The following is a 26658-nucleotide window of genomic DNA, read 5'->3' as shown; positions in this document are numbered from 1 at the left end:
AACATAGTGCTTGTGCTGATGGTGTCATTATTGTCCATGTAAGACAAAGTAGTTGTTATGAAAAAGGGGTAACAATTTAAATTGAATTTCTCTGTCATCAACTTTTAAACCATATTGGACCTTGCAAAAAGCCTTGCCTCGGGGTACAGTATTTAAATAGCTTCTGTACAGGCTAAATCCCAAGATTATTCCTCGTGAAGAACTGCCCAGTATAAAAGGTAACTGAAACCTAATTAAGACAGGGTAGAATATAGGGGGTCAGAAAGGATCATCTTGTTTCTGATTTACAGCGTCTGCAGTTCTTTCAAGTTTTGTTTTCTCTTTAAATTACTGATTTGATTGGTTTCAATCACTGCCTTAAGGCAGTCCATCCCAAAATTCACTATTCTGTGTCAACTAGTTATTTTGTCATGAAATGAAAGTTATCTGATCGGGGTCATGCTAGCTGAACATTTTGTTTCACAAAACTCAAAATGTAATTCTTTCCCTCCCTGCTCATACCCTATACATTTTCTCAGCTATATTCCATTAACTTTCACCCTTCAGCTCATGCTCCCTCATTTATTTATTCTCAGTTAAAGCTGTTCTTTCATTCATCACCACAGATGCAGGGATACCGTACCTCAAAAGGGAACAGCAATTTATACCACATGGCACAAGGTGCTAATTGGCTGACATGTTGCCATGGAGAACGCATCAGGAAATGGTTACCCCCAAACGTTTCTGTAACTGAAAGCTGCACAAGACCTGAACGTATCCATCTGGTTTATGTAGGAATGGCACCTGGGTATGAATATATGTCGCCTCTCGCAAATGCAGGTGAGCCACACGAAGTGAAATTATTTGTGGATAGGATTTTTCATGCACTCCAGATTCGTCAGCAAATAGCATTCAACTGCAGAATCACCTTTACTTTTGAAACTATATTTCAAATTCTGCATCCAACACCATTTACTGAACAGTTCTGAGGAAGACAAGAATTCTGCTCAAAACCAATGTAAGACCACCAGCCATGCTCACAACATGGCTCACGCAGAGTTGCCTTCTATACCTATACTCAGGTCCCAGTCCTCTGCAAACTAAAAAAATATTTCTAAGCATTGTGCCGTTTTCCTTACACAAAAACATGAGGGATGACATGTCATTGGGGCATGCTTCATGAGAACACTTCAACCAGAGTCCACTTGGATCAGCATCCTTTCCTCAGGCAGAACAAAACATTGGTCCTTTTGAAATTTGGTATTCTACCTTATAGCAACCCAAGTCAAAATGTTGCAGCAGCTTGTGTCCCTTCTCAGTAAGGAATTATGACCTGTGCTATCAAGCAATTGGTTTAAGGGCTTTCAGGCACGTACAATGGTTGCAGTAATGCAATGTAACTGCAGTACGCAATTTGTTTTAGTAATATTTGTTAAATAAGAAAATAACTATCAACCAGGAAGCGAGCAAACACTCTCCAGGGATGTTAGTTGCTGCGTTCAACACCAAGTCTAAAAGAGACTCCAATCAGCGACGAGGGCTCTGAACCCAGAACCTTCCCCATCCTCTCCCCCACCACCACACCCCCCCATCCCCACAACATCTTCCCCATTCCTCCTCCCCCCCCACCCTGGTGTATCTTGAAGGCCTTCTCCTTGAACTCTTAATCTTTACTTTAACTTTACTATGAAGAAATTCTTTACTCACCAATGACTTTGCAGCCGAACTCTGAAACATTCCAGACTCTGGCTAGGTAAATTAACAGAAAATGTTTTTACTTCTCCAATTTAGCCAGGACCCCTCTACTGAAGTGTCCAGACGGTCTATCTCTATAATGTTCTATGCAGCAGTTAATAGAGTATACGTCAAATCTCCACTTGTCTCAATTTCTCTAATATTTGCTGAAACTCTAAAGATTCTCTACAAATATTGCACAGAGGTACACACACATTATTAATTCATGGGATGCTGCTGGCAAGGCCAGCATTTACTGTCATTCCTAGTTGTCCTTGAGAAGGTGGCATTAAGCTGCCTTCTTGAACTTTTGAAATCCATGAACTGTAGATAATCCACAATGCCTTGGAGGGAGAGAATGCCAGGATTTGAATCTAAAATGGAAGGAATGGTGATATATTTCCAAGTCAGGTTGCAGCTGCGCCCCTTTTCTTTTTGAGATGGAATCGGTCGTGGTTTGGAAAGTGCTGTCTAAGGATTTTTGGCAAATATTTGCAGTCCATTTTGTCAATAATAGACACTGCTGCTACTGAGCATCAGTGGAGAAGGGAGTAAAGGGCGGCACGGTGGCACAGTGGTTAGCACTGCTGCCTCACAGCGCCAGAGACCCAGGTTCAATTCCCAACTCAGGCGACTGTCTGTGTGGAGTTTGCACATTCTCCCCGTGTCTGTGTGGGCTTCCTCCGGGCGCTCCGGTTTCCTCCCAAAGACTAAAGAAGTGCGGGTCAGGTGAATTGGCCACGCTAAATTGCCCGTAGTGTTAGGTCTGGGGTAAATGTAGGGGTATGGGTGGGTTGCGCTTCGGCGGGTCGGTGTGGACTTGTTGGGCCGAAGGGCCTGTTTCCACACGGTAAGTAATCTAACCTAATCTAAAGGTTTACAGATGCGATGCCAATTGAGTGGGCTGCTTTGCCCTGGATGGAGTCAAGTTTCTTGAGTTGTCTTGGAGCTGCACTCATCCTGGCAATTAGGATAATATTCCACCACTTCCTGACTTGTGCCTTGCAAATGGTAGACAGGCTTTGGGGAGTCAGGTGGTGAATTAGACACTGCAGTTATCAGAGCCTCTGACCTGCTCTTACAACCACTGTGGGCGAGTCCAGTTCATTTTCTGGTCAATGATTAACCTTCAGAATGTTGATAGTGCAGCATTTAGTGATGGCAATGCCACCAAATGTCAAAAGCCAATGGTTGGATTGCCTTTTATTGGAACTGGTCATTGCATGGCATGGGTGTGGCACTAATTGTACTTGCCACCAGAAGCTCAACATTGTCCAGGTTTTGCTGAATTTAGACATGGGCTGCTTCAGCAACTGAAGAATAATAAACAGTGCTGAACATTGTGCATTTACCGGTAAAGATGGAGGGAAGGTCATTGTTGAAGCAGCTGAAGATGATTAGACCTTGGACACTACCCTGAGGGACTCCTGCAGAAATGTCCTGGAGCTGAGACAACTGACCTCCGACAACTACAACCATCTTCCCCTGTGCCAGGTTTAACTCCAACCAGCAGAGAGTCTTCTCCGATTCACATCCATTTCCAGGTTTGGTAGGGCTCCTTGATGCCATCTCCAACCAGATGTGGCAGACTCTCTCACCTCATCTACTGTAGAAAACCTTAGTTAGGCCACATTGACAGTACTGTGCAGTTCTGATCACCACACTGTAGGGCAGGCGTGGAGGCTTTAGAAAGATTGGCTTACCAGGATGTTCCCCGGGCTGGAGTGTATTTCTATAAGGAGTGGTTGGACAAACTTGGATTATTTTTGCTAGAGGGAGGTTGAGGGGTGACCTGACAGAAGTATACAAAGTTATGAAAAGCATGGATAGAGTGGATAGTCAGAGCCTTTTTCCAGGGTGGAAATATCAGATGTGAAGGGGCATTGGTTTAAGATGGTGTTTGGTTGGGGGGCGGGGAGGTGGGGAGGGTGTTGAAACAAGGTTTAAGCAATACTGTACTTAGATAAGCACATGAACAGGCAGGGAATAGAGGGATGTGGATAAATGCAAATGGATGGGATTACTTTAGAATGGTATCATAGTCAGCACACACATGATGGGCCACAGGGCCCATTGCTTGCTGTACTGTTCTAGGATCTCTGCTCACCTCTGGAATTCAGCACCTTTGTTCATGTTTGATGCAGGAAGGAGCTAAGAGACCCTAGTGGAACCCAAACTGTGCCTATGAGCAGGTTATTGCTGAGCAGGTGCTGCCTGATAGCACTGTTGATGACAGAGCTTAGATCTGATCTGTTTGTTGTAGAATCACTTAGCTCTGCCTATTACTTGATGCTTATGCTGTTTAGCACCGTTTTATAACTGCACCTGGTTGGCACATCATTTTTAACTATTGTCGCTATTGTTGACATGCTCTGCATTCTTCACTGAACCAGGCTTGATGGTAATAGTAGAGTGGGCAATTTGCCAGACCATAAGGTTACGGAGTTGTTAGATCTGTTCAAAATCTGTCCAACACAACACAGAGGGAATTCTCAATGTGAAGGTGGGACTTCATCTCCACTGTGGTCACTTTCGCCATGGGCAGATGCATCTGTGGCAGGCAGATTGGTGAGAATGAGGTGATAAGTCAACCATGTTTTTCCTTCCTGTTGGTTCCCTCACCACCTGTTACAGACCCACACCAGCCATTACATCATTTAGGACCAGACCAGTTTGATCAATCATACTGCTGCCAAGCCACTCGGTAGTGGACATTGAAATCTTCCACCCAGTGTATCCTCCATGTTGAACAATATTGAGAGAAATACGAATTCATTATCCCTTGTCCATGTCTGACCTGCTGCCATGTGACATTACAGGGTCCAGAGTCAATGTTGAGCACTCCCAGGGCACCTCCCTCTGAACTGTACACCCGTGCACTGCCACCTCTACTGGGCTGTCCTACCAGTGGGACAGGGCATATCCAGGGATAATGAAGGTCACATCTGGGACATTGTCCAGAAGGTCTGATTCCACGTCAGGCAGATTTTCTTTCCTCAAGGAAGTTAGGAAAACGAGATGGGTTTTTCTGACAATAGTCATTGATTTCACACGCGTTATTAGACTCTTAATTTTTATTGAGTTCAAATTCCATCAAACTCAATGATAGGATTCGAGCCCAGCTCTTCAAAACATGATCTGGGTCTCTAGTTTAGTGGTCTAACGATCTATCACCTCCCTGTTTTAGACGCCTCATTCTATTACTGAGAACTGAGAGATATTGTGTAATATGTATCCTTACTAATTCACTCATCAGTTTGCTACATTCATTAATACCACGTTCCTATTCATTCATAACCCTCTACTAACCCGTTGTTTACTATAATAAGGTTTCTTTCATAAAACCGCATTTTTGTAGTGCATTTTCATAATGCAAGACAGACTCACTTACAACATTACTTCCAAACCCATTCTACTCCTGCACACATTCCAACCTATTTAGATCAAAAGCAAGCTCTGAATATATATTAAAGACTATTAACCTATTCAGAAACAAGGCTCTCACTGCCAGAGTCTCCACGACCCACCCAAAACTATGGAAATATTATAATATTAACCAGCCCTTACCAACCATCTCTCAGGACCTGAATAGACTCAGAGACGCACGACTCGGATACAGACCCTTCGGTTGAACTTGTCCATGCCGACCAGATATCCTAAATTAATGCTGTGCCATTTTCTAGCACTTGTCCCATATCCCTGTACACCTTTCCTAGTCATATACCCAGCCAGATTTCTTTTAAATGCTGTAACTGTACCAGCCTCCACCATTTCCTCTGGCAGCTCATTCCATACACGTACCATTCTCTGCGTGAAAAAGTTGCCCCTTTAGGTCTCTTTTAAATGTTTCCCTTCTCACCCTAAACCTATGCCCTCTACTTCTGGACTCCCCCATCCCAGGGGGACCTTGTCTATTTATCCTATCCATGCCCCTAATGATTTTATAAACCTCCATAAGGTCACCCCTCAGCCTCCAAAGCTGCAGGGAAAACAGCCCCAGCCTATTCAGCCTCTCCCTGAAGCTGAAACTCTCTAACCCCAGCAACATCCTTGTAAATTTCTTCTGAACCCTTTCAAGCTTCATAACGTTCTTCTGACAGGAGGCAGACTAGAATTGCATACAATATTCCATATGAGGCCTAACCAATGTCCTTTACAGCCTCAACATGGCCTCCCAGCTTCTCTCCTCAATGCTCTAACTAGTAAAGGAAAGCATACCAAACATGTTCTTCAGAACATCAGTTTCCCCAACTAGGATGTACTTGTTAAATACATTAAACAGGGCTGTCAATGAAACTACACAAATAAATGAAACTCACACCAACAAACAGTAAACAAATCTCACAACCCAGCTGTGATAATCAGTTTAATCTCCTTTATTATTTTATTAAATACATATATAATTTCTAACTTATTTACAGCATACAGGCAAAGTACTTTTATTAACATTGACTGACTTCAAAGAAAACGACCTCTTACTTCTGCAAGCAGGCTGGACAGACACTCTTAATCCCATCAGAAGTAACAGCCACCATTAACCAAGGTTTAAACCATCTCCTGTTTCCCAGGACTGAAACCACAATAGATAAAACAATGTAACATCACAACGATGGAGTCTGAATGTAAGAACTGTATTTCAGGATTCCATCACCACCTGAAACTCTGCTCCTGCACAGGCTATTATCACCACTCACTGGTTTCAATCGTTATTTGAAAACACTCCAACACAGCTAATAAACCGGAAATACTCTAATAATGAAATTGTTTTAAACTTGCCTCTCTTATGAGCTAGTATTCTGAGCCAATTTACCAATTGGTAATATAACTTCTTTATATTCACTAACAAATCAATTAGCACCTTATAAAAAGGTTATTGTTCTCTGTGTAGAAATCTTAAGAGGAGATTCCAAACTCTCAATAAAGTCAAACCTTTTATATATCTCTCGATTTCATATCGGCTTCAGATAATAGGGTGAATACAAACTGATGCTTGGAGCAAGGCATTATAAACATTTACCACTAATTTAGGGAGAAGTTAGCAGGCTCAGCTCAGAAGAATGAAACAATACACTACCTTGCTTCAAGCAAGTTGAGAAGGGATTTGATGGCGATCTTTAATGGAGGTTTTCGAGAAATATACCTTTTTGGTTTTCTAGGGCTCTTTCTTCGTTCCAACAAGTAAATTATGCGATAATGTCATCAAATAGTAACATTACCTTCTATATTTCACTCACATTTGGAGTAGTACAGAAACAGAATTAGAAGAATTCATCAATATCCTCAAAAATGAGTAACCTTCAATTGAGCTTAAAGCCACAACACACAAGGAATGTGCCAGTTTCTTGTATGTTCACAGCATTTTGATTGGCAAACCAGGCAGCAGTTTCCAACCCACAACCACTACAGTCAGGGAGCACAGGGGCAGCAGCACGTGTCTTGGAACAGCACCAACAAATTCATCCCAGCATCCTAACTTGGAAATGTCTCAACAGGCAGGCAAAAGAACTTCAAAAAGGGGGTCAAGTGTAAATTATTTCTTTGCTTTTTGGAACACTTGATTCCTCAACATGATCACTTCATTGAGTTTTTGCAGTGTAAAAACAAAACGTCAAGAACAAGATCTACCTTCCAGAGAGGGGGATTTGATCGAGAGAAGACACAGAGAAAAGGTTTACAAAGAGGGTATCACGTGGTTAGCCCTGCTGCCTCACAGCGCCAGGGACCTGGGTTCAATTCCACCCTCAGGTGATTGCCTGTGTGGAGGTTGCACAGCCATGATTGAATGGTGGAGCAGACTCAATGGGCTGATTGGCATAATTTCTGCTCCTATGTCTTATGGTCTTCTCCTCCCTGTGTCAGTGTGGGTTTCCTCCTGGTGATCTGATTTCCTTCCATTGTCCAAAGATGTGCAGGTTAGGTGGATTGCATCATGCTAAATTGCACATACTGTCCAGGCTAGGTGGATTGACCATGGGAAATGCAGGATATCAGATCCAGAATTTGGGGTGGACAGTAGGGAGGGTTGTCTGGTCCAACTGTTACATTAGAATACTCCAACCACATCATTCACTCCTCCCAAGAGTTCCTTAAGAACATCAGAAACATCACAATAGAAGAAGACAAAATAATAATTTCATTTGATGTAACAGTGCTCTGTACATCTATAAACATCAACCTCACTAAGAATATCACTGCCACACTATTGGACAAAGTGAATACCAGGATACCCAACCACACCAACAGCATCAACAAGAACGGCATGTTAAAATTACTGCACCTATGTCTCACAATTTACTTTACATTCAATGGACAAGTATACAGACAAACCAATGGGGTTCCCGATATCAGGACTTTTAGCAGAAGCAGTAATGCAACATTTGGAACATAAAGCCCTCCTTACCACACAACCCAAACCACATTCCTGATGAAAAGCTTATGTTCAAAACTTCGACTCTCCTGCTCCTTGGATGCTGCCTGACCTGCTGTGCTTTTCCAGCAACACACTCCGAGTCTGAATCCGACAAGTAGATTATACTTTTGTCATCATAAAACATACACAACTGGAAGAAACTCACCACCACATCACTAAATTCCTCAGTGGAATAAAGTTCACTGAAGAAGAGAACAATGGCAGACTCTCCTTCCTAGATGTATTAGTGGAACACAGACGTACCGGTGAACTCCAGACCCATGCGTACAGGAGGAATACCCATACTGACCACATACTGAACTAAAACAGCATCCACCCCAGCACTCACAAACAAAGCTGCATTAGAACACTACTTAAACAGGCAAGGACACAGTGGGTCCTGCAGCAACACAGAACTCTAGAGGGCAGAACAGAAGCAGGGATTTACATGGAACAGGTACCCCAAGAACACTATCCTCCATTAGAGTCAGAGATGTACAGCAAGGAACCAGACCCTTCGGTCCAACTTGCCCATGTCGAGCAGATATTGTAAGCTAATCTAGTCATTTACGCAACAAAGGCACTACACGATCAAACACAATAATGACCATACCATATAACAAGGACATATCAGAAATAACTACCCAACTACTCAGACCTATAAGGACCACAGTGGCTCACCAGTTTCACCAGTTCCTTACAAATGTTAAAGACCCAACACCCACATCCGACAGGACAAACTGACAAGATACCCTGCAAGGACTGTGAAAAAACATTATATTGGACAAACAGGAAGAAAACTGACCATACAAGTGCACAAACATCAACATCAACCAGACACGACCAGCACTCTCTCATTTACACCCATACAGACAGTAAATTCAACTGGGATAATGTAAACATCCTAACACAGGCAAAATAGAGACACGCAAGAGAAGTCTTTGAAGCCTGGCACTACAACTGGAACCTTAGCAACAAACATATTGAACTCGGCCCCATATACAAACCACTCAGACACAGAGCTGGAAGTGCCAGAAAACAGAGACACAAATACCAGGAGAGACAGACCACCAATGCTTCACTAGGGGCGCACTGATGTCACCTAGCAAGATTACAAAACGTTTGCAGATAAACACATTTCGGATTTGTTCGCTGAACTGATACTGTTCTTTCTTACTAACTTTCTTAAAAGCCAACAAAAGACAACCAAAGAGGAGAAAATACACATTACATGTCAACTTGCAGGTAACATCAAGATGGGCAGGAAGAGCTTCTTTAAGTATACAAAAGGAAGACAACAGCCAAAATGATCACCCCATAGACAAGACTGGGGAAATAATACTAGGGAACCAGGAAATGGCAGAGGGGTTGAGTAAATACTTCACACGAGAAAACAGTAACAGCCTTCCAAAATGACTAAATATTCCAAGTGGAAACGGACAGGAAATAAGTCCAGTAACTATCACTACTCAGAAGTGCAAGGGAAATGGGTGGGGCTGAGGACTGATAGGTCCACTGGGCCTGATGGGTTGCAGCCCAGGGTATTAAAGGAGATAGGTTATCTAGATAATGGATGCACTGCTAATAACTTTGAGGAATCCTAGATTCTGGATAGGTCCCAGAAGATTACAGAACTGTCAACGCAACACTTTTATTTAAAATAGAAGGAGAAAAAAAAGCCAGAAGTTTAACACCTTTTAATGGGAAAATATTAGAGTGTATTATGAAGGAAGTAATAGCAGAGCATTTCAAAATGCACAATATGATCAAACAGAATCAGCATGGCTTTGTGAAGGGGAAATTATGCCTGAAATATTTTTCATAGATACCCTACGGTGTGGAAACAGACCCTTCCGCCTGACAAGTCTACACTGACCCGCTGAAGAGTAACCCATCCAGACCCATTCCCCTACTCTATTACTCTACATTTCCCCCTGACTAATGCACCTAACCTACACATCCCTGGACACTATGGGGTCATGTAGCATGACCGATTCATCTAGCCTGCATATCTTTGGATTGTGGGAGGAAACCAGAGCACCCAGAGAAAACCCACGCAGACACGGGGAGAATGTGCAAACATCACACAGACGGGAGTCACCCAAGGCTAGAATCAAACTTGGGTCCTTGGTGCTGTGAGGCAGCAGTGCTAACCACTGAGTCACCGTGCCGCCCAATGGCTAGAATTCTTCGAGGAGTTAACAAGCAGGATAGATGAAGGGGAAGCAGTGAATGTAATGCATTTAGATTATGCAGAAGACATTGATTGTACCACACATTAACAAAAGATAAAAGCACATGGTCTTGGAGATGGCATATTAGCATGGATAGCGTTTTTACTAACAAATAATTGGAATAAGGGGGACATTATAGTGGAGTACTACAAAAAGAATACCTGAAGAGAGAATAGGATCCTGCATGGATCAAAGTGGATACGTATGTGTAGATCCACAGGAGATGGAGGAGGTGCTCAATGAATATTTGTCCTCTGTGTTTACCATGGAGACAGACATGAAGACTTGGAAACTAGGGAAGTTGTCCATATCACAGTGGAGTTGGTGTTGGATGTATTAGAAGGGGGATAAATCTCCTGGTCCTGACCAGATATATCCAAGAACACTGCAAAGGGCTAGAGAAGAAATTCGAGGGGCCTCAGTTGATATTTTTGTGTCATCATTAACCACGGGTGAGGTCCCGGAAGACTGGAGGGTAGTAAATGTAGTGACATTATTCAAGAAGCCTGCAGAGGAAAGCCTAGGAACTATAGACCACCTGATGAAGGAGCGGCACTCCGAAAGTTCGTGCTTCCAAATAAACCTATTGGACTATAACCTGGTGTTGTGTGATTTTTAACTTTGTACACCCCAGTCCGATACCAGCACCTCCAAATCATGATAGACCAGTAAGCTGAAAGTCTGTGGTAGGTACGTTACTTGAGAAGATTCTGAAAGATAAGATATACATGCATTTGGAATGACAGGTTTTGATTAGGAGTAGTCAGCATGGCTTTGAGAGTGGGAAATCATGCCTCACAACTTTGTTAGAGTTTTTTGATGTGACCAGAAAGGTTGACGAGAGTAGTGTGGCAGATGTCGTCTATATGGATAGGCCTTTGATAAGGTTCCACATGATAAGCTGCTCTGGAAGAGTAGGACGCATGGAATACATGGGGGAGTTGGCAAATTGGATACAAATTGGCTCAATAGTAGAAGCAGAGGGTAGTAGTGGAAGGATGCTTGTTGGACTGGAGGCCTGGGACTAGTGAAGTGCCTCAGGGGGCGGTGCTGGGCCCATTACTGCTTGTTATCGATATCAATAATTTGAATGAGAATGTACAAGGCAGAACTGGTAAGTTTGCAGATGACACTAAAATGGACAGCATCGTGGATAGTGAGGAATGTTATCAGAAATTGCAGCAGGACCTTGATCAGCTGGGGAAGTGGGCTGAGAAATGGTAAATGGAGTTTAATCTAGACAAGTATGAGGTGTTGCATTTTGGAAAGTCAAATCAAGGTAGGAGTTTCATGGTGAATGGTGGGGCCTTAAGGAGTGTAGTGGAACAGAGGGACCTTGGAGTTCAGGTGCATGTTTCTCTGAAAGTGGAGCCACAGTAAGACAGGGTAGTGAAGAAGGCTTTTGGCACACTGGCCTTCATCAGTCAGGGCAGTGAGTATAGAAATTGGGAAGTTATGCTGAAGTTATACAGGGAATTGGTGAGGCTGCACTTGGAGTATTGTGCTTAGTTTTGAACACCTTGCTATAGGAAGGAAGGAGGTTATTAAACTGGAAAGAGTGCAGAAGGATGTTGCCTGGACTGCATGGTCGGAGGTTGCACAAGCTGGGACTTTTTTCTTTAGAGCAAAGGACACTGAGGGGGGGTGGACACTTTATAGAGGTGCATAAGATCATGAGAGGCATGGATAGGGTGAATGTACTCAATCTTTTTCCCAGGATTGGGGAAGAGGACTAGGGGGCATCAGTTTAAAGTTAGAGGGGAAAGAATAAAAGGAAACCTGAGGGGCAACTTTTGTTTTTCCACAGAGGGTGGTACGCAGATGGAATGAACTGCCAGCAGAAGTGGTTGAGGCGGGTGCATTGACGACATTTAAAAGGCATTTGGACAAATACATGGATAGGGAAGGATTAGAAGGATATGGGCCAAGTGCAGGAAAATCCGGTTAGCATGGATGACTATTTTGATTAGCATGGACCAGTTAAGGCTAAAGGATTGTCTCCGTGCTGTAGGACTCTACAACTTTATTTTATTAATCCTTTACTGGATTTTAAAACACACCCAGTTCGCAGTCACAATACAATGCTTACAGGATTCTAAATCGCTTGAGTGAACCGTTTAAACTATTTTCATGGAGTTTTGTTAGTTTAGATAGAATGAATTTTCAATTGCTTCTATGGAACTTAATATGGAATTCAACATAGAACAGCACAGGCCTTTCGGCCCTCATGTTGCGCCAACCTGTTATCCTACTCTATGATCAAACTAGCCTACATACCCTTCATTGTACAATCATCCATGTGCCTATCCAAGAGTCACTTAAATGTCCCTATTGTCTCTGACTATCTCACCACTTTTGGCAGTGCATTCCACTCACCTACCACCCTCTGGGTAAAGAACCTACCTCTGACATCTCCTGTAAACCTTCCCCCAATTACCATAAAATTATGCCCCCTCAGGAAAGCCATTTCTGCCATGGGAAAAAGTCTCTGGCTATCCACCCTATCTATGTCTCCCGTCATCTTGTACACCCCTATCAAGTCACCTCTCTTCCTTCTTCACTCCAATGAGAAAAGCCCTAGCATTCTCACCTTTTCTTCATAAGACTTGCCCTCCACACTATCCACCACTCTACCAACCTTCGTGTCATCGGCAAACTTATTAACCCACCCTTCTACTTCCTCAACCAAGTTATTTATAAAAATCACAAAGAGCAGAGGTCCCAGAACAGATCCCTGTGGAACACCACTGTCACCAAGCTCCAGACTGAATACTTTTCTTACTACCACCTCTGTTTTCAATGGGCCAGCCAACTCTATATCTCATGCCTCCTACTTTCTGAATGAGCCTATAATGGGGAACCTTATCACATGCCTTGCTAAAATCCATATCCAGAGGGACCTCAATTATCTGAATTTTGGATTATCCAAAGAAGATCAAGGTCCCAATAGAAATATTACATCATGGAGGTGTTTCCAACACTGATCACGTCTTTTACTTAGATTAGATTAGATTCCCTACAGTGTGGAAACAGGCTCTTCGGCCCAACCAGTCCACACTGACCCTCCGAAGAGTAACCCACCCAGACCCACTTCCCTCTGACCAATAGACCTAATGCTACGGGCAGTTTAGAATGGCCAATTCACCTAACCTGCACATTATCAGACTGTGGGAGGAAACCGGAGCACCCGGAGGAAACCCACTCAAACACGGGGAGAATGTGCAAACTCCATACAGACAGTAGCCCGAGACGGGAATTGAATCTGGGACCCTGGTGCTGTGAGGCAGCAGTGCTAACCACTGAGCCACCATGCTGCCCTTACAATGATTAAAAATGAACTCGGCTTACTGAAATGCTGCCGAATACCTCCCTCCCCTTTGCCAAGAGTTCTACACAGGGGTGTACCCTAAAACCCCCTTCCCCAGATAACCTCTCCAACATCGTACTGTACAGGGCAAAGGTGGAACCTGTCCAAACGTTGCAATAGAAAGTTTGGTATGTGCTCGCGTGTGCTATTTTAAGACTCACCCAGCCCCCAAAGGCAGCAACAGTCTTACTGTTGGTGTCCAGTCCAGCTACTGGGGGACGGGAGCAGGTGGGCAGACAGGGTGTGGGGTTGGGGTTGGAGGAGGATGGGAGGACTCACAGGGGCTGACAGAGGCAGGGTTGCCGGGTCGGACAGGGTTAGGGGGCCGTGTTTCGGGCGGCTGACGGGGGCAGGTTTGGGTGGGATGGTCAGGAGGCAAGGACACGCGCGGCTGCTGCTGCCTAATCTCCTGAACAGGGAGCAAACTCGGCAAGTGCTCGCTGTGTCAATCCCATTGACTGATGGGGGTGGGGGGGGGTGCAGGAGGCTTCAGCAATGCTGCAGGCCCCTTACACACAAGGCTGTGTGTCTGCTCAGAGACAAACCCTGAGACAGAGAGAGGGAGCAAGGCAGGCAGAGCAAGGAAAAAGGAAACTTCAGAAAACTCTGAGCCAGAGGAAAGGCATTGAATCAATTAGCTGAATAATCAACTATCCATATCCACTGCTCTACTTTCATCAATGTGTTTTGACACACCCTCAAAGAATTCAATAAGGTTTGTGAGGCATGACCTGCCCTTCACAAAGCCATGCTATCTCTCATCAAACAATGCCTTTCCAAATAATCATAAATCCTGTCTCTCAGAATCCTCTCCAGTACTTTGCCCATGACTGATCTGTAATTCCCAGAATTATCCCTATTCCCTTTCTTGAACAGGGGAATAACATTTCCCACCCTCTAATCGTCTGGCACTACTCCAGTGGACAGTGAGGATGCAACGATCATTGCCAAAGGTGCAGCAATCTCTTCTCTCCCTTCCCATAGGAACCTTGGGTATATCCCATCTGGTCCAGGGGACTTATCTATCCATCACGTATTTCAAAATTTCCAGCACAACCTCCTTCCTAACATCAGCCTGTTCACACGGTCCTCACAAACACCAAGATCTCTCACTAGTGAATACTGAAGCAAAGTATTCATTAAAGCTCTCCCCTACCTCCTCCTACTCTAGAGACAAGTTCCCTCCACTATCCCTGATCAGCCCTACCCTCACCCTGGCAATCCTCCTGTTTCTCACATCAGTGTAGAACACCTTGGGGTTTTCCTTAATCCTATCCAAGGACTTTTCATGATTCCTTCTAGCTCATTTGTCAGCTCCTTCCTGGTAATGTGGTGCTCAGAACTGTACACAGTATTTTAAGTGCGGCCGAACCAATGTCTTGTACAATTTTAACATGACCTGCCAGCTCTTATATTTAATACCCTGTCCAATGAAGGCAAGCATACCATATGCCCTCTTGATCGCTCTATCCAACTGTGCAGCAACTGGCAGGGTACAATGTACCTGAATTCCCAGATGTTTCTGCTCATCAGCTTTGCCCAAGGATCTTCCATTAACTGTATTAGACTACCCACAATGCATCACTTCACATTTGCTTGGATTGAACTCCATCTGCCACTTCTCCACCCAACTCTCCAGCCTATTTATATTCTCCTGTATCCTTTGACAGTGCCCTATGCTTTCTGCTACTCCACCAGTCTTTGTGTCATCTGCAAACTTGCTGATCATACCAACAGTGCCCTCTTCCAGATCATTTATGTATATCACAACCAACAGTGGCCCCAACACTGATCCCTGTGGAACACCACTGGTCACCTTTCTCCATTTCTGTTCTGTGTAAATACAGAGTAAAAGGGTGGGGAATGGGTAAGGGTGGGTTACTCTTCAGAGTGTCAGTGTAGACTTGTTGGACAAAATGGCCTGTTTCGACACTAATCTACATCTATGTGATTCTAATCTATGTTTGTCTTTACTATGAGCTTCAATTACTGCAAATGTTGACATAAGGTGAATGGCAAGGTACCACAGTAACACGATGGAAAATCTTTACACAGCAAGTTGTTACAATCTGGAAAGCATGGTAGAAACAGACGGATTTCACAAGACAATTGATGAGCATAAAAATAGTACAAAATCAAACATTGCAGGGCATCGGAGAAGGCAGGGACTGACTCTACTGGAATGGCCTGCATCCACACTGTAGGGAGTATATGATTCTATGCTCGGACAGTCAGAACAGACACAACAAGTAAAATGGCCTTTTGTCTGTGCTATAACCATGGTAGGAATTTGGATATAAAAGGTCACTTGAGCCATAATACTGTAGCCTGGAGTATGACCTTCGAACTAAGGTTCCCAAGCTCTATTCCATGAGCTCATTCTTCATTTCACCTATTTCTAGTGTAGACTCATGTACAGAGACTGAACACCATTGTATTCATATCATACAATATCAAAGAGGGCAGATTGAGAACTTTCAATGGACCTTGACCCATGCAACATCTCTGCACCACCAACAAACCAAGGGCCTTGGAGTCAATGTAACCCATGAGGTCTCAGTACAAGTTTGCTTCAAGTCGATCAAGGGTACCTCTCATGTACCCCTGGGATATCTTTTTACCAACCTATGCTCAAACGGTCAGGGAATTTCCTTTATAGCAGGTAAGTCAGCCAGAGGGAGAATTCACAGCTTGGTTTACAGATCTGTAAATTTCTACGTTTAACATTAGATTGTCCAGAGGGAAAATAACCATCACTTACCATGGTGGCTTGTTGCTGGTTTTCAACCAGAGTCTTCAGATCTAATAAATCGCCATCAGATTCATTCTGCATTTAAAGAAAAATTCACTGTACATTTAGTAGGAAAAAGAAACACCAAAAGTATCACCTGATTGCAGCAAGTCAAGGTTATCAGCACATTGGTAACCAAAGCTTCAGTCTGTAAAAAGGAGGAAACAAGATTGTATCTTGTCAAAAAAAACCGAGTTGTTTGACCTCCACCTTGGTTTCAAGTGATGTTGATCAGGGTTCATTTACATCATGAGAGGGAGGGAGAGCTGAAGATTGAAAACATACACAGAATAAATAGCAAAATACCAGAAGTCACTATTCTCCCCAGGTTAAAGCTCCATGATCATATGCCAGCAGCCAGGGTCAGGCAGGGAGGACCTCCCTGCCAGTTGTGCTGGTGACTGGTATGCATCAAGGAAAAGAAGAAGCATCCCATGGAACAGACTTGGTGTATTGATGTGCTTCGGTGTAACCCCTTATCTAATTCACAATGGCCTCTCAGTGAAAGATGTGGCCCTAGCCTATCCTGTAGCTGCATTGGTCTGACTACAGTGGCATCATCTGGTTTGAGGAACCCTTAGTTAGAGCTATGGGTAACAACCCCTTGAGTTGTGAGAGCTTTCCACTCCAGGCACAGAGTATGCTCACTGCAGGAGCGACAAAAGCTGAAGCCGAACAATACAGAGGACGGCCTCCCCACTATTCCTGCTTAAAGAGTTTTCACATTTCAGTGACCAGCCCCCAAACAATTTCATAAGCAACTCCCAGGAGAGAAACGCTCTCACATGTAATGACAGTGCTAGTTTATCTCCGGCTTAGCATGCAGTCTAATCTATGGTTAATTAGAGACTGCACGAGGGTACTATCTCCCACTTAACAATAGAAATAGTACAAAGAGCCCAAGCAAACGGTGTTAAATTAAATGGCAAAGAATAGCAGGGACATGCAGAGGTAAAACCTTTGATGAGCCAAATGTAGATGGATGAAATCACATGCAACACTGATTCCACTAGTCAATCTGGGACATACACATACGAAACAGTGCAAGGGAAAACTAGTACATCTTCCCGTAGGGAGCCTTGCACCCTGAAATACTCAAAACCAGCAAAAGCCCACAGGTCACCACACATGCACACTTTCAGATAAAGCTTGCAAAACATAAAGGAAGTACCACAAGCTTGAAAACAACAGCTCTTTCATAAGCATTTGTGGCATTTCCAATGATGTACCTCAAAATCGTCCGTCTGCTGAGCTTCATTTTGCCCCATTCTTTTCAGTTCACTCTGTCAAGTCCTCCCATTGGTCTGGGCGCTTGTCCAGAACAAAGACAGAATGTGAAAAGAGAAACAAAACACAAAAGCCAGAAAATAACAATGGTCCCACTCTTGAATGCAAATTCTTACTTAATGCTGTCTGGGGACATGCCAAGCATATTCCTCCCGTCAAATCAGCTCTTCTTTCTTACCCTCCCCAAACATACAGTAGCCAACAGCTTTTCCCCATGCTAGGGGAATCTAAAACGAGAAGGGACAGGTTTAAGCGGAGAGGGGAGAGATACACATGGGTCCAGAGGAGCAATATTTTCACATAGATGTGACAACTGTCTGGAACAGGCTCTGAGTACAACTTTGTCATTTAAGAAACCTTTCAACAAGTACATGGATGGGATAAATAGAGGAGGATAAGGACCAAACACAGGCAAATGGGTCTGGTTTAATTGTGAAAACTCCGCAACTCGGGCAAATTGGGTAGATGGGCCTGTTTCTCTGCTGTAAACCTCTACAATTCTATATGACTAAATATCGAACATCCTCAACATACTAAGTTTTGACTTTGATCTGTTCCAGAGGTGACAGAAGACTGGAGGTTGGCTAACATGGTGCCACTGTTTAAGTAGGATGGTAAGGACAAGCCAGGGAACTATAGACCAGTGAGCAAGACGTCAATGGTGGGCAAGTTGGAGGGAATCCTGAGGGACAGGATGTACATGTATTTGGAAAGGCGATGACTGATTAGGGATAGTCAACATGGCTTTGTGCGCAGGAAATCATGTCTCATAAACTTGATTGAGTTTTTTGAAGAAGTAACAAAAAGGATTGATGAGGGCAGAGCGGTAGATGTGACCTATATGGACTTCAGTAAGGCGTTCGACAAGGTTCCCCAAGGGAGACTGATTAGCAAGGTTAGATCTCATGGAATACAGGGAGAAGTAGCCATTTGGATACAGAACTGGCTCAAAGGTAGAAGACAGAGGGTGGTGGTGGAGGGTTGATTTTCAGACTGGAGGCCTGTGACCAGTGGAGTGCTGCAAGGATCGGTGCTGGGTCCATCATTTATATAAATGATTTGGATGTGAGCATAAAGAGGTATAGTTTGCAGATGACACCAAAATGGAAGTGTAGTGGACAGCGAGGAAGGTTACCTCAGATTATAACGGAATTTTGATCAGATGGGCCAATGGGCTAAGTGGCAGAAGGAGTTTAATTTAGCTAAATGCGAGGTGCTGCATTTTGGGAAAGCAAATCTTAGCAGGACTTATACACTTAATGGTAAGGTCCTCGGGAGTGTTGCTGAACAAAGAGACCTTGGAGTGCAGGTTCATTGCTCCTTGAAAGTGGAGTCGTAGGTAGATAGGATAGTGAAGGCGGCGTTTGGTATGCTTTCCTTTATTGGTCAGAGTATTGAGTACAGGAGTTGGGAGGTCATGTTGCAGCTGTACAGGATATTGGTTAGGCCACTGTTGGAATATTGTGTGCAATTCTGGTCTCCTTCCTATCGGAAGGATGTTGTGAAACTGGAAAAGGTTCAGAGCAGATTTGAAGGACGATGCCAGGGTTGGAGAATTTGAGCTATAGGGAGAGGCTGAACAGGCTGGGGCTGTTTTCCCTGGAGCGTTGGAGGCTGAGGGTTGACTTTATAGAGGTTTATAAAATCATGAGGGGCATGGTAGGGGAAATAGGCAAAGTATTTTCCCTGGGTTGGGGAGTCCAGAACTAGAGGGCATAGGTTTAGGGTGAGAGAGGAAAGATATAAAATAGACCTAAGGGGCAACGTTTTCACTCAAAGGGTGGTGCATGTATGGAATGAGCTGCCAGAGGAAGTGGTGGAGGCTGGTACAATGACAACATTTAAAAAGCATTTGGACAGGCATCTGAATAGGAAGGGTTTGGAGGGATGTGGGCTGGGTGCTGGCAGGTGGGACTAGATTGGGTTGGGATAGCTGGTCGGCATGGACGGGTGAGACCGAAGGGTCTGTTTCCATGCCCTACATCTCGATGACTCTATGACTAAATCAAGCCTCAGCAAATTACCTGGGCCAGCATCCTAACTGGTGGAAGGCAAGGCCACAGATTAATAACTATAAGTTCCCACTGACAATGCAATGTACTGTTGCCTATCTCCGAGACACAACAGTGCATGCACAAAGATACAGCAGAGACTCTTAGAGCTCAATAAAACTCAATTAATTTATTAAGGAATAATACATGCTTTTAACTAGTAGAGCTATCTCAATCAATGTCTTTCATAATCCTGGGATCTGTAACTACCCACAAATGGTATATCCGGGACCTGAAAGTCCTGCTGAAAATCAAGGATTTCCTTAGGCTGCTTTATACACAGATCTCTGTGTCAAGTGTTATATCTTATTTGGAATTAACCATGCACATGACCAATCCTGAACGTTTTATCTTAATGTAGGCCTTATGTGGAATGATCTGTGTATGCGACCAATTCAGAAAGTTGCATCTTTATTTGGTAGAGACAGCAGTTAATGACTTCCTCCAATCTTAGCTCTGAGCAGACCTGAATGACTGAGCACAATAGAAGGCACATAACAGCCCACTGTAAAGCCTACCAGTTCCTGTTATCTTCAGCCTTATATAACAGAATATTTCCATATTCATAAATATGGGAGCTCTCTGCAGGAATGCATGGTCAACACTGACTTCTGCATTCATAGAATCAGTGGAACAATTTGTACATCTGATAAAAGTGGAAGCAATCGACTTGAAAGCAATTCTGCTTTCTATGTTGCTAAAGCTTTAAAACTGGAGTTTCAATCCTTTAATTCCCTCCAATTAAAGCAGTACTTCAAACATTTTTTCACTGTAACCCTACTTTGAATCTTGAAAATTGGTGAGAGATGGGTGGAGGAGAAAGACCAGTTAGAGCAGGGAGAGGATCAGCCACTGTTACCACAGTTTGTGACCCAAACTTTCAGCTCACAACCCCATTGGAGTGCTAACCCACACTTTCCTCACCCCGACAAACTACTCTCACATAGCAGGGCCCATCCTATTGCCTGGCTACTGTTCATCATGTATCCAGTTCTATACACTCCCTTGTCCATTTGCTCCCGAGTAGAGCTACCACCTCATACTAGAGTATTCTCAACCGCCAAGACTATCTATTTTCACTGATATCATACAGCACATTTAGATTACTTACAGTGTGGAAACAGGCCCTTCGGCCCAACAAGTCCACACTGACCCGCAACCCACCCATACCCCTACATTTACCCCTTACCTAACACTACAGGCAATTTCCCATGGCCAATTCACCTGACCCGCACATCTTTGGACTGTGGGAGGAAACCAGAGCACCCGGAGGAAACCCACGCAGACACGGGGAGAACGTGCAAACTCCACACAGTCACCTGAGGCGGGAATTGAACCCGGGTCACTGGCGCTGTGAGGCAGCAGTGCTAACCACTGTGCCACCGTGCCGCCCACCGACTGTGCCACCGTGCCGCCCACCGACTGTGCCACCGTGCCACCCACCGACTGTGCCACCGTGCCACCCACCGACTGTGCCACCGTGCCGCCCTACATGGCCACCATTACTTCAGCTCACCTGTTGCTGAAGCCCATCTTTATTCAGACCTCATCTTGTTAAATGTAAGTTGCACTAACAGGTTCAGCGCTGTCCAACAGTGCTACAAATGATTCGATTTCAAAGAGATATTTCACAGGTTGGAGATATGCTTTGGGACAATTGAAAACGAGGAAAATGCTATATAGATGCAAGGTTGCTCCTTTTGCCATCAACACAACACATGATAAAGCAATAAATAGGGCCAAGAATCACACCATGAATAAAGACCCCAATCATTACACTTCCATCATCACTTACATCCACATCCATCAGACAACAATACAATTCTCCTTCAGTATAACTCTAGTTGAGGTGATTTCTACAACACAGGAAACCACTGGTAATCACAATCCAAATGCTTGACAATTCAACAATCGGAGGTCCACTGTTGTATGGCTGCAGCAGCTTTAAATGAGATTTAAATGAAGTCCAGATACAAACAAAGTCAGTGATCTGGTGCTTGAGCATAAAATACATGTCAGTGACACTGCTTCCAACTCAATCTCATTTATAAATTCAGCAAAGATCACTATGATTAGAAGCAGCAAAGCTCCGTTATGAACAGATCGGAGGAGCTCCGCGTACTTGCTACGAGCTAACAGCAGAGAAATACTGATAGTGCTGCACTAATATCTGGCTTTGCAGGCAGTAGCAATTAACACTAGGACTCAGTTGAGAGATCGACTCCCTACACTGTCCTCATGCAGCACTGAATTCCCATCCTGGGTGAAGTACAATTAGATATAACCTATGTCAGCTTTCCAGCTTTTTGTATTTTCTTTGTCCTCTAGTACACAGAACTTATGTTAGTGAGCTCTCAGAGAATGATTAAACAGATAGGGCCTGCCCTCGCCAGAGTTTAGAAAAATGAGATATGATCTCATGCAAACATACAGCATTCTTAAACTTTTGGGGGAGGTGTGGGCATCAGAACCATCTCAGACTCTAGGGAAGGCCAGTTAAGACTGAGGAGGGGGGGGGGGGAATGCTTTTACTCAGGGTGTGATAAAATTTTGGAATTCTCTACTTTGGAGGACTAAAAAGGCACACTCCTGGAGTATTTATCAGTTTCTGTTGACAGGGTTCTGGATATCAAGGGATCTGGAGATAGTGTGAGAAAGCAGCATTAAGGCAAATCTGCTATGATCTAGATGGCAGAGCAGGTACGATGGCCAAATGGCCGACTCGCTCTCATTTCCCACCTTCTGACAAAGTGCTTTATTGCAGCGTTTATAATCACTCAAGTAGGTGTAAAAAAAACAAGCTATTAAAGGCAAGTCATACATACAAGATTATGAGAGAGATTTAGGACAAGACAGATAGTGCATTGCAATTTTATTTGCAGGGCGATGTGGTGGTTGACAATGACGGTTCGAGAAAGTTTGTGCGCTAAGAACTCTGAGGCTGGTTCAAGTGGTGGAGCCGAAACTGTTTCAAGCGACACAGTTAGATTGAGCAGCTGGCTGAAGGTTAGGTAGCTAAGTGGGAACAGGCAGGTATATAGTATCAAACCATTTGCTCACCTGGAGGAGAAATGTTGATATGAGCAGAAGAGTTCAAATGAATTGAATTGAATTTATTGTCACGTACCGAGACCCAGTGAAAAGCCATACAGGCAGATCACGGAGTTAAGTAGCATAGATCGTAAATGATAGGTAAACAGCAGCAAAAACAAAAACATAGGTTCAGGCGAATGTTAAGAGTTTGCGAGTCCATTCAGTATTCTAACAACAGTAGGGTAGAAACTGTTTTGAAACTGGTTGATGCGAAACAGGCTTCTGTACCTTCTCCCCAATGGTAGAGGTTGTAGAAAAGTATTGCCAGGGTGGGATGGATCTTTGAGAATGCTGGCGGCCTTTCCTTGACAGTGGGCCTGGGAGATTAGATTAGACTAGACTAGACTAGATTAGACTAGACTTACAGTGTGGAAACAGGCCCTTCGGCCCAACAAGTCCACACCGACCCGCCGAAGCGAAACCCACCCATACCCCTACATTTACCCCTTACCTAACACTACGGGCAATTTAGCGTGGCCAATTCACCTGACCCGGGTGTATTCTGTAGATGGGAGGTTGGTCTTTGTGATTGTCTGGGCCAAGTTCACCACTCTCTGTAACCATCTCCGACCTTGAATGGTACAGTTGCCATACCAGGTAGTGATAAATCCAGGCAGAATGTTCTCGATGGCACACCTTTAAAAGTTGGCAAGGGTATCTTCAGCCACATCCTGAAGCAGACTCAGTACCACAGCCACATCCCCTTCCTCAGTACCTGCCTACAGAACCCACCGATTCCACGTGGACTCCAGACCAACCCAGTACACACTTCAAATCCGAAACCTTCAACAATGAATCTCTTTCCGGATCCTCCGCTCCACGCTATCAGCCATGCGCCACCATCTACTCTACCTGCAGTCAGTACTGCCCCAGCTCAGAGCCGCACTTTCCCAGACTTGCAACGGACCTCTGCGTTTCTACATTCTCAGAGGGATACATGGGCATAACAAACCGTATTTCTCTACTACATTGGAACGGAAGCTAAACAAACTTTCATGGACTTCCCTCCATATACTATTTCCTCAAACCTTCCAGAACCTTCGCCTGGCCTCTGGAACCACCCAGACACCATTAGCCTCATGGCCGCTCCTTCCACAACCACCGGGGCATTCAATGACATCACTTCCGCCCCCAATGCCGCCGCATGGCTCGCAGCCACTGCCGACCACATCACCTCCAGGATCACCGTCCACCCAGCCACCTCCGGGATCCCCGTCCACCCAACCACCTCCGGGATCCCCGTCCACCCAACCACCTCCGGGATCCCAGTCCTCCGGGATCACCTTCCACCCAACCACCTCGAGATCCCCATCCACCCAACCACCTCCGGGATCCCCGTCCACCCAACCACCTCCGGGATCACCTTCCAGCCAACCACCTCCGGGATCCCAGTCCACCCAACCACCTCCGGGATCCCAGTCCTCCGGGATCACCTTCCACCCAACCACCTCCGGGATCCCCGTCCACCCAACTACCTCCGGGATCACCTTCCACCCAACCACCTCCGGGATCACCTTCCACCCAACCACCTCCGGGATCACCTTCCACCCAACCACCTCCGGGATCCCCGTCCACCCAACCACCTCCGGGATCACCTTCCAGCCAACCACCTCCGGGATCCCAGTCCACCCAACCACCTCCGGGATCCCAGTCCTCCGGGATCACCTTCCACCCAACCACCTCCGGGATCACCTTCCACCCAACCACCTCCGGGATCCCCTTCCACCCAACCACTTCCGGGATCCCCGTCCACCCAACCACCTCCGAGATCCCCGTCCACCCAACCACCTCAGAGATCCCCGTCCACCCAACCACCTCCGGGATCCCCGTCCACCCAACCACCTCCGGGATCCCCGTCCACCCAACCACCTCCGGGATCCCCGTCCACCCAACCACCTCCGAGATCACCGTCCACCCAACCACCTCCGAGATCACCGTCCACCCAACCACCTCCGGGATCCCAGTCCTCCGGGATCACCTTCCACCCAACCACCTCCGGGATCCCCGTCCACCCAACCACCTCCGGGATCACCTTCCACCCAACCACCTCCGGGATCACCTTCCACCGAACCACCTCCGGGATCACCTTCCACCCAACCACCTCCGGGATCCCCGTCCACCCAACCACCTCCGGGATCCCCGTCCACCCAACCACCTCCGGGATCCCCGTCCACCCAACCACCTCCGGGATCCCAGTCCACCCAACCACCTCCGGGATCCCCGTCCACCCAACCACCTCCGGGATCCCCGTCCACCCAACCACCTCCGGGATCCCCGTCCACCCAACCACCTCCGGGACTGCAGAGAAGATTACCGCCACAGGAGTTTGACACAGGCTGCGACCTTGAACGTTTCTTCCGCCGCCTCCGCCTCCGTGCCTACTTTTACAACCAAGACACCTGCCTCACCGCCGAGGACCTCTTCACCCGCTTCCAACACACTCCATCCACCTGGACACCTCGTGCTGGCCTATTACCCACCCTCGATCTCTTCATTTCCAACTGCCAAGCCATTAACTGCCTCAACCTGTCTACCCCCTCCCCCACTCCAACCTCTCACCCTCACAACGCGCAGCCCTCCAATCCCTCTGCTCCAATCCCAACCTCACCATCAAGCCAGCGGATAATGGGAGTACAGTGGTAGTCTGCCGCACTGACCTCTACACCGCTGAAACCAGACGCCAACTCGAAAACACCTCCTCCTACCGCCCCATCGACCATGACCCCAACTCCCATCACCAAACCATCATCTCCCAGACCATACAGAACCTCATCACCTCAGGAGATGTCCCAGCCACAGCTTCTAACCTCAGTTAGGGAACCCTGCACCGCCCAATTCTACCTCCTTCCCAAGATCCACAAGCCTGACCACCCTGACCAACCCATTGTCTCAGCCTGCTCCTGCTCCATTGAACTCATTTCCAACTACCTCGATACTGTCCTATCCCCCCAGTCCAGGAACTCCCCCACATATGTTCGAGACACCACCCATTCCCTCCACCTCCTCCAAGACTTCAGTTTCCCCAGCCCCCAATGCCTCATCTTCACCATGGACATCCAGGTGGTCTACACCTCCATCTGCCATGCCCAGGGCCTCCAAGCCCTCTGTTTCTTCCTCTCCTGAAGTACCCTTCCACAAACTTTTATTTGTTTGGTTGAATTGGTGCTCACCCTCAACAATTTCTCCTTTGAATCCTCCCACTGCCTCCAGACGAAAGGGGTAACCATGGGCACCCACATGGGCCCCAGCTATGCCTGTCCCTTTCTCAGTTATGTAAAACAGTCCATCTTCCGTAGTTACACTGGCACCACACCCCAGCCCTTCCTCCGCTACATCGACGACTGCTCTGGCATCACCTTGTGCTCCCACGAGGAGGTCGAACAGCTCATCAATTTCACAAACACATTCCACCAGAACCTCAAATTCATCAGACCATCTCTGACACCTCCTTTCCCTTCCTAGACTTCTCCATCTCCATCCATGAGGACTGACTCAACACTGACATTTTTTACCTGAGGAAGAGGAGATGTTGTTGGGCCTTTGTAATGAAGATCACCGGTCTGTGAAGCTGGGTTCGAATCCCAACTTGTGAATCTGAAGTCAATAAATCTAGAGATTTTGGGTTTGGGTTCAGAAAGGACTATAGTGCAAGTTGCCACTACATCGTGTCATACAGTCCTACAGCACAGAGACAGCCCTTTGGCTGACCAAAA

At 45.6% G+C, this 26658-nt stretch overlaps 1 protein-coding gene across 5 annotated transcripts in view; it reads right to left on the bottom strand.

Moving 5' to 3' along the window:
- pnpla6 (patatin-like phospholipase domain containing 6) overlaps window positions 1-26658 on the bottom strand; it is a 202565-nt gene that overhangs the window by 168522 nt on the left and 7385 nt on the right. For 3 of the 5 annotated variants that reach the window (XM_060855275.1, XM_060855277.1, XM_060855276.1), the window contains exons 2-3: window positions 17744-17825; window positions 16485-16550 (exon numbers count right to left, since the gene is read on the bottom strand). In XM_060855275.1, the coding sequence (XP_060711258.1) occupies window positions 16485-16550; window positions 17744-17782 (105 nt within the window). In that variant the 5' untranslated portion in view covers window positions 17783-17825. Of the gene's footprint in view, window positions 1-1686; window positions 1725-16484; window positions 16551-17743; window positions 17826-26658 lie in introns of all 5 variants that reach the window. The other 2 variants (XM_060855278.1, XM_060855279.1) reach the window with 2 other exon arrangements.

The sequence above is a fragment of the Hemiscyllium ocellatum genome, chromosome 45, assembly GCF_020745735.1.
Source record: "Hemiscyllium ocellatum isolate sHemOce1 chromosome 45, sHemOce1.pat.X.cur, whole genome shotgun sequence".
Classification (NCBI taxonomy): domain Eukaryota; kingdom Metazoa; phylum Chordata; class Chondrichthyes; order Orectolobiformes; family Hemiscylliidae; genus Hemiscyllium; species Hemiscyllium ocellatum.
Note: the sequence above shows the minus strand (reverse complement) of the source record. Positions and strands in the feature narration are given on the sequence as shown.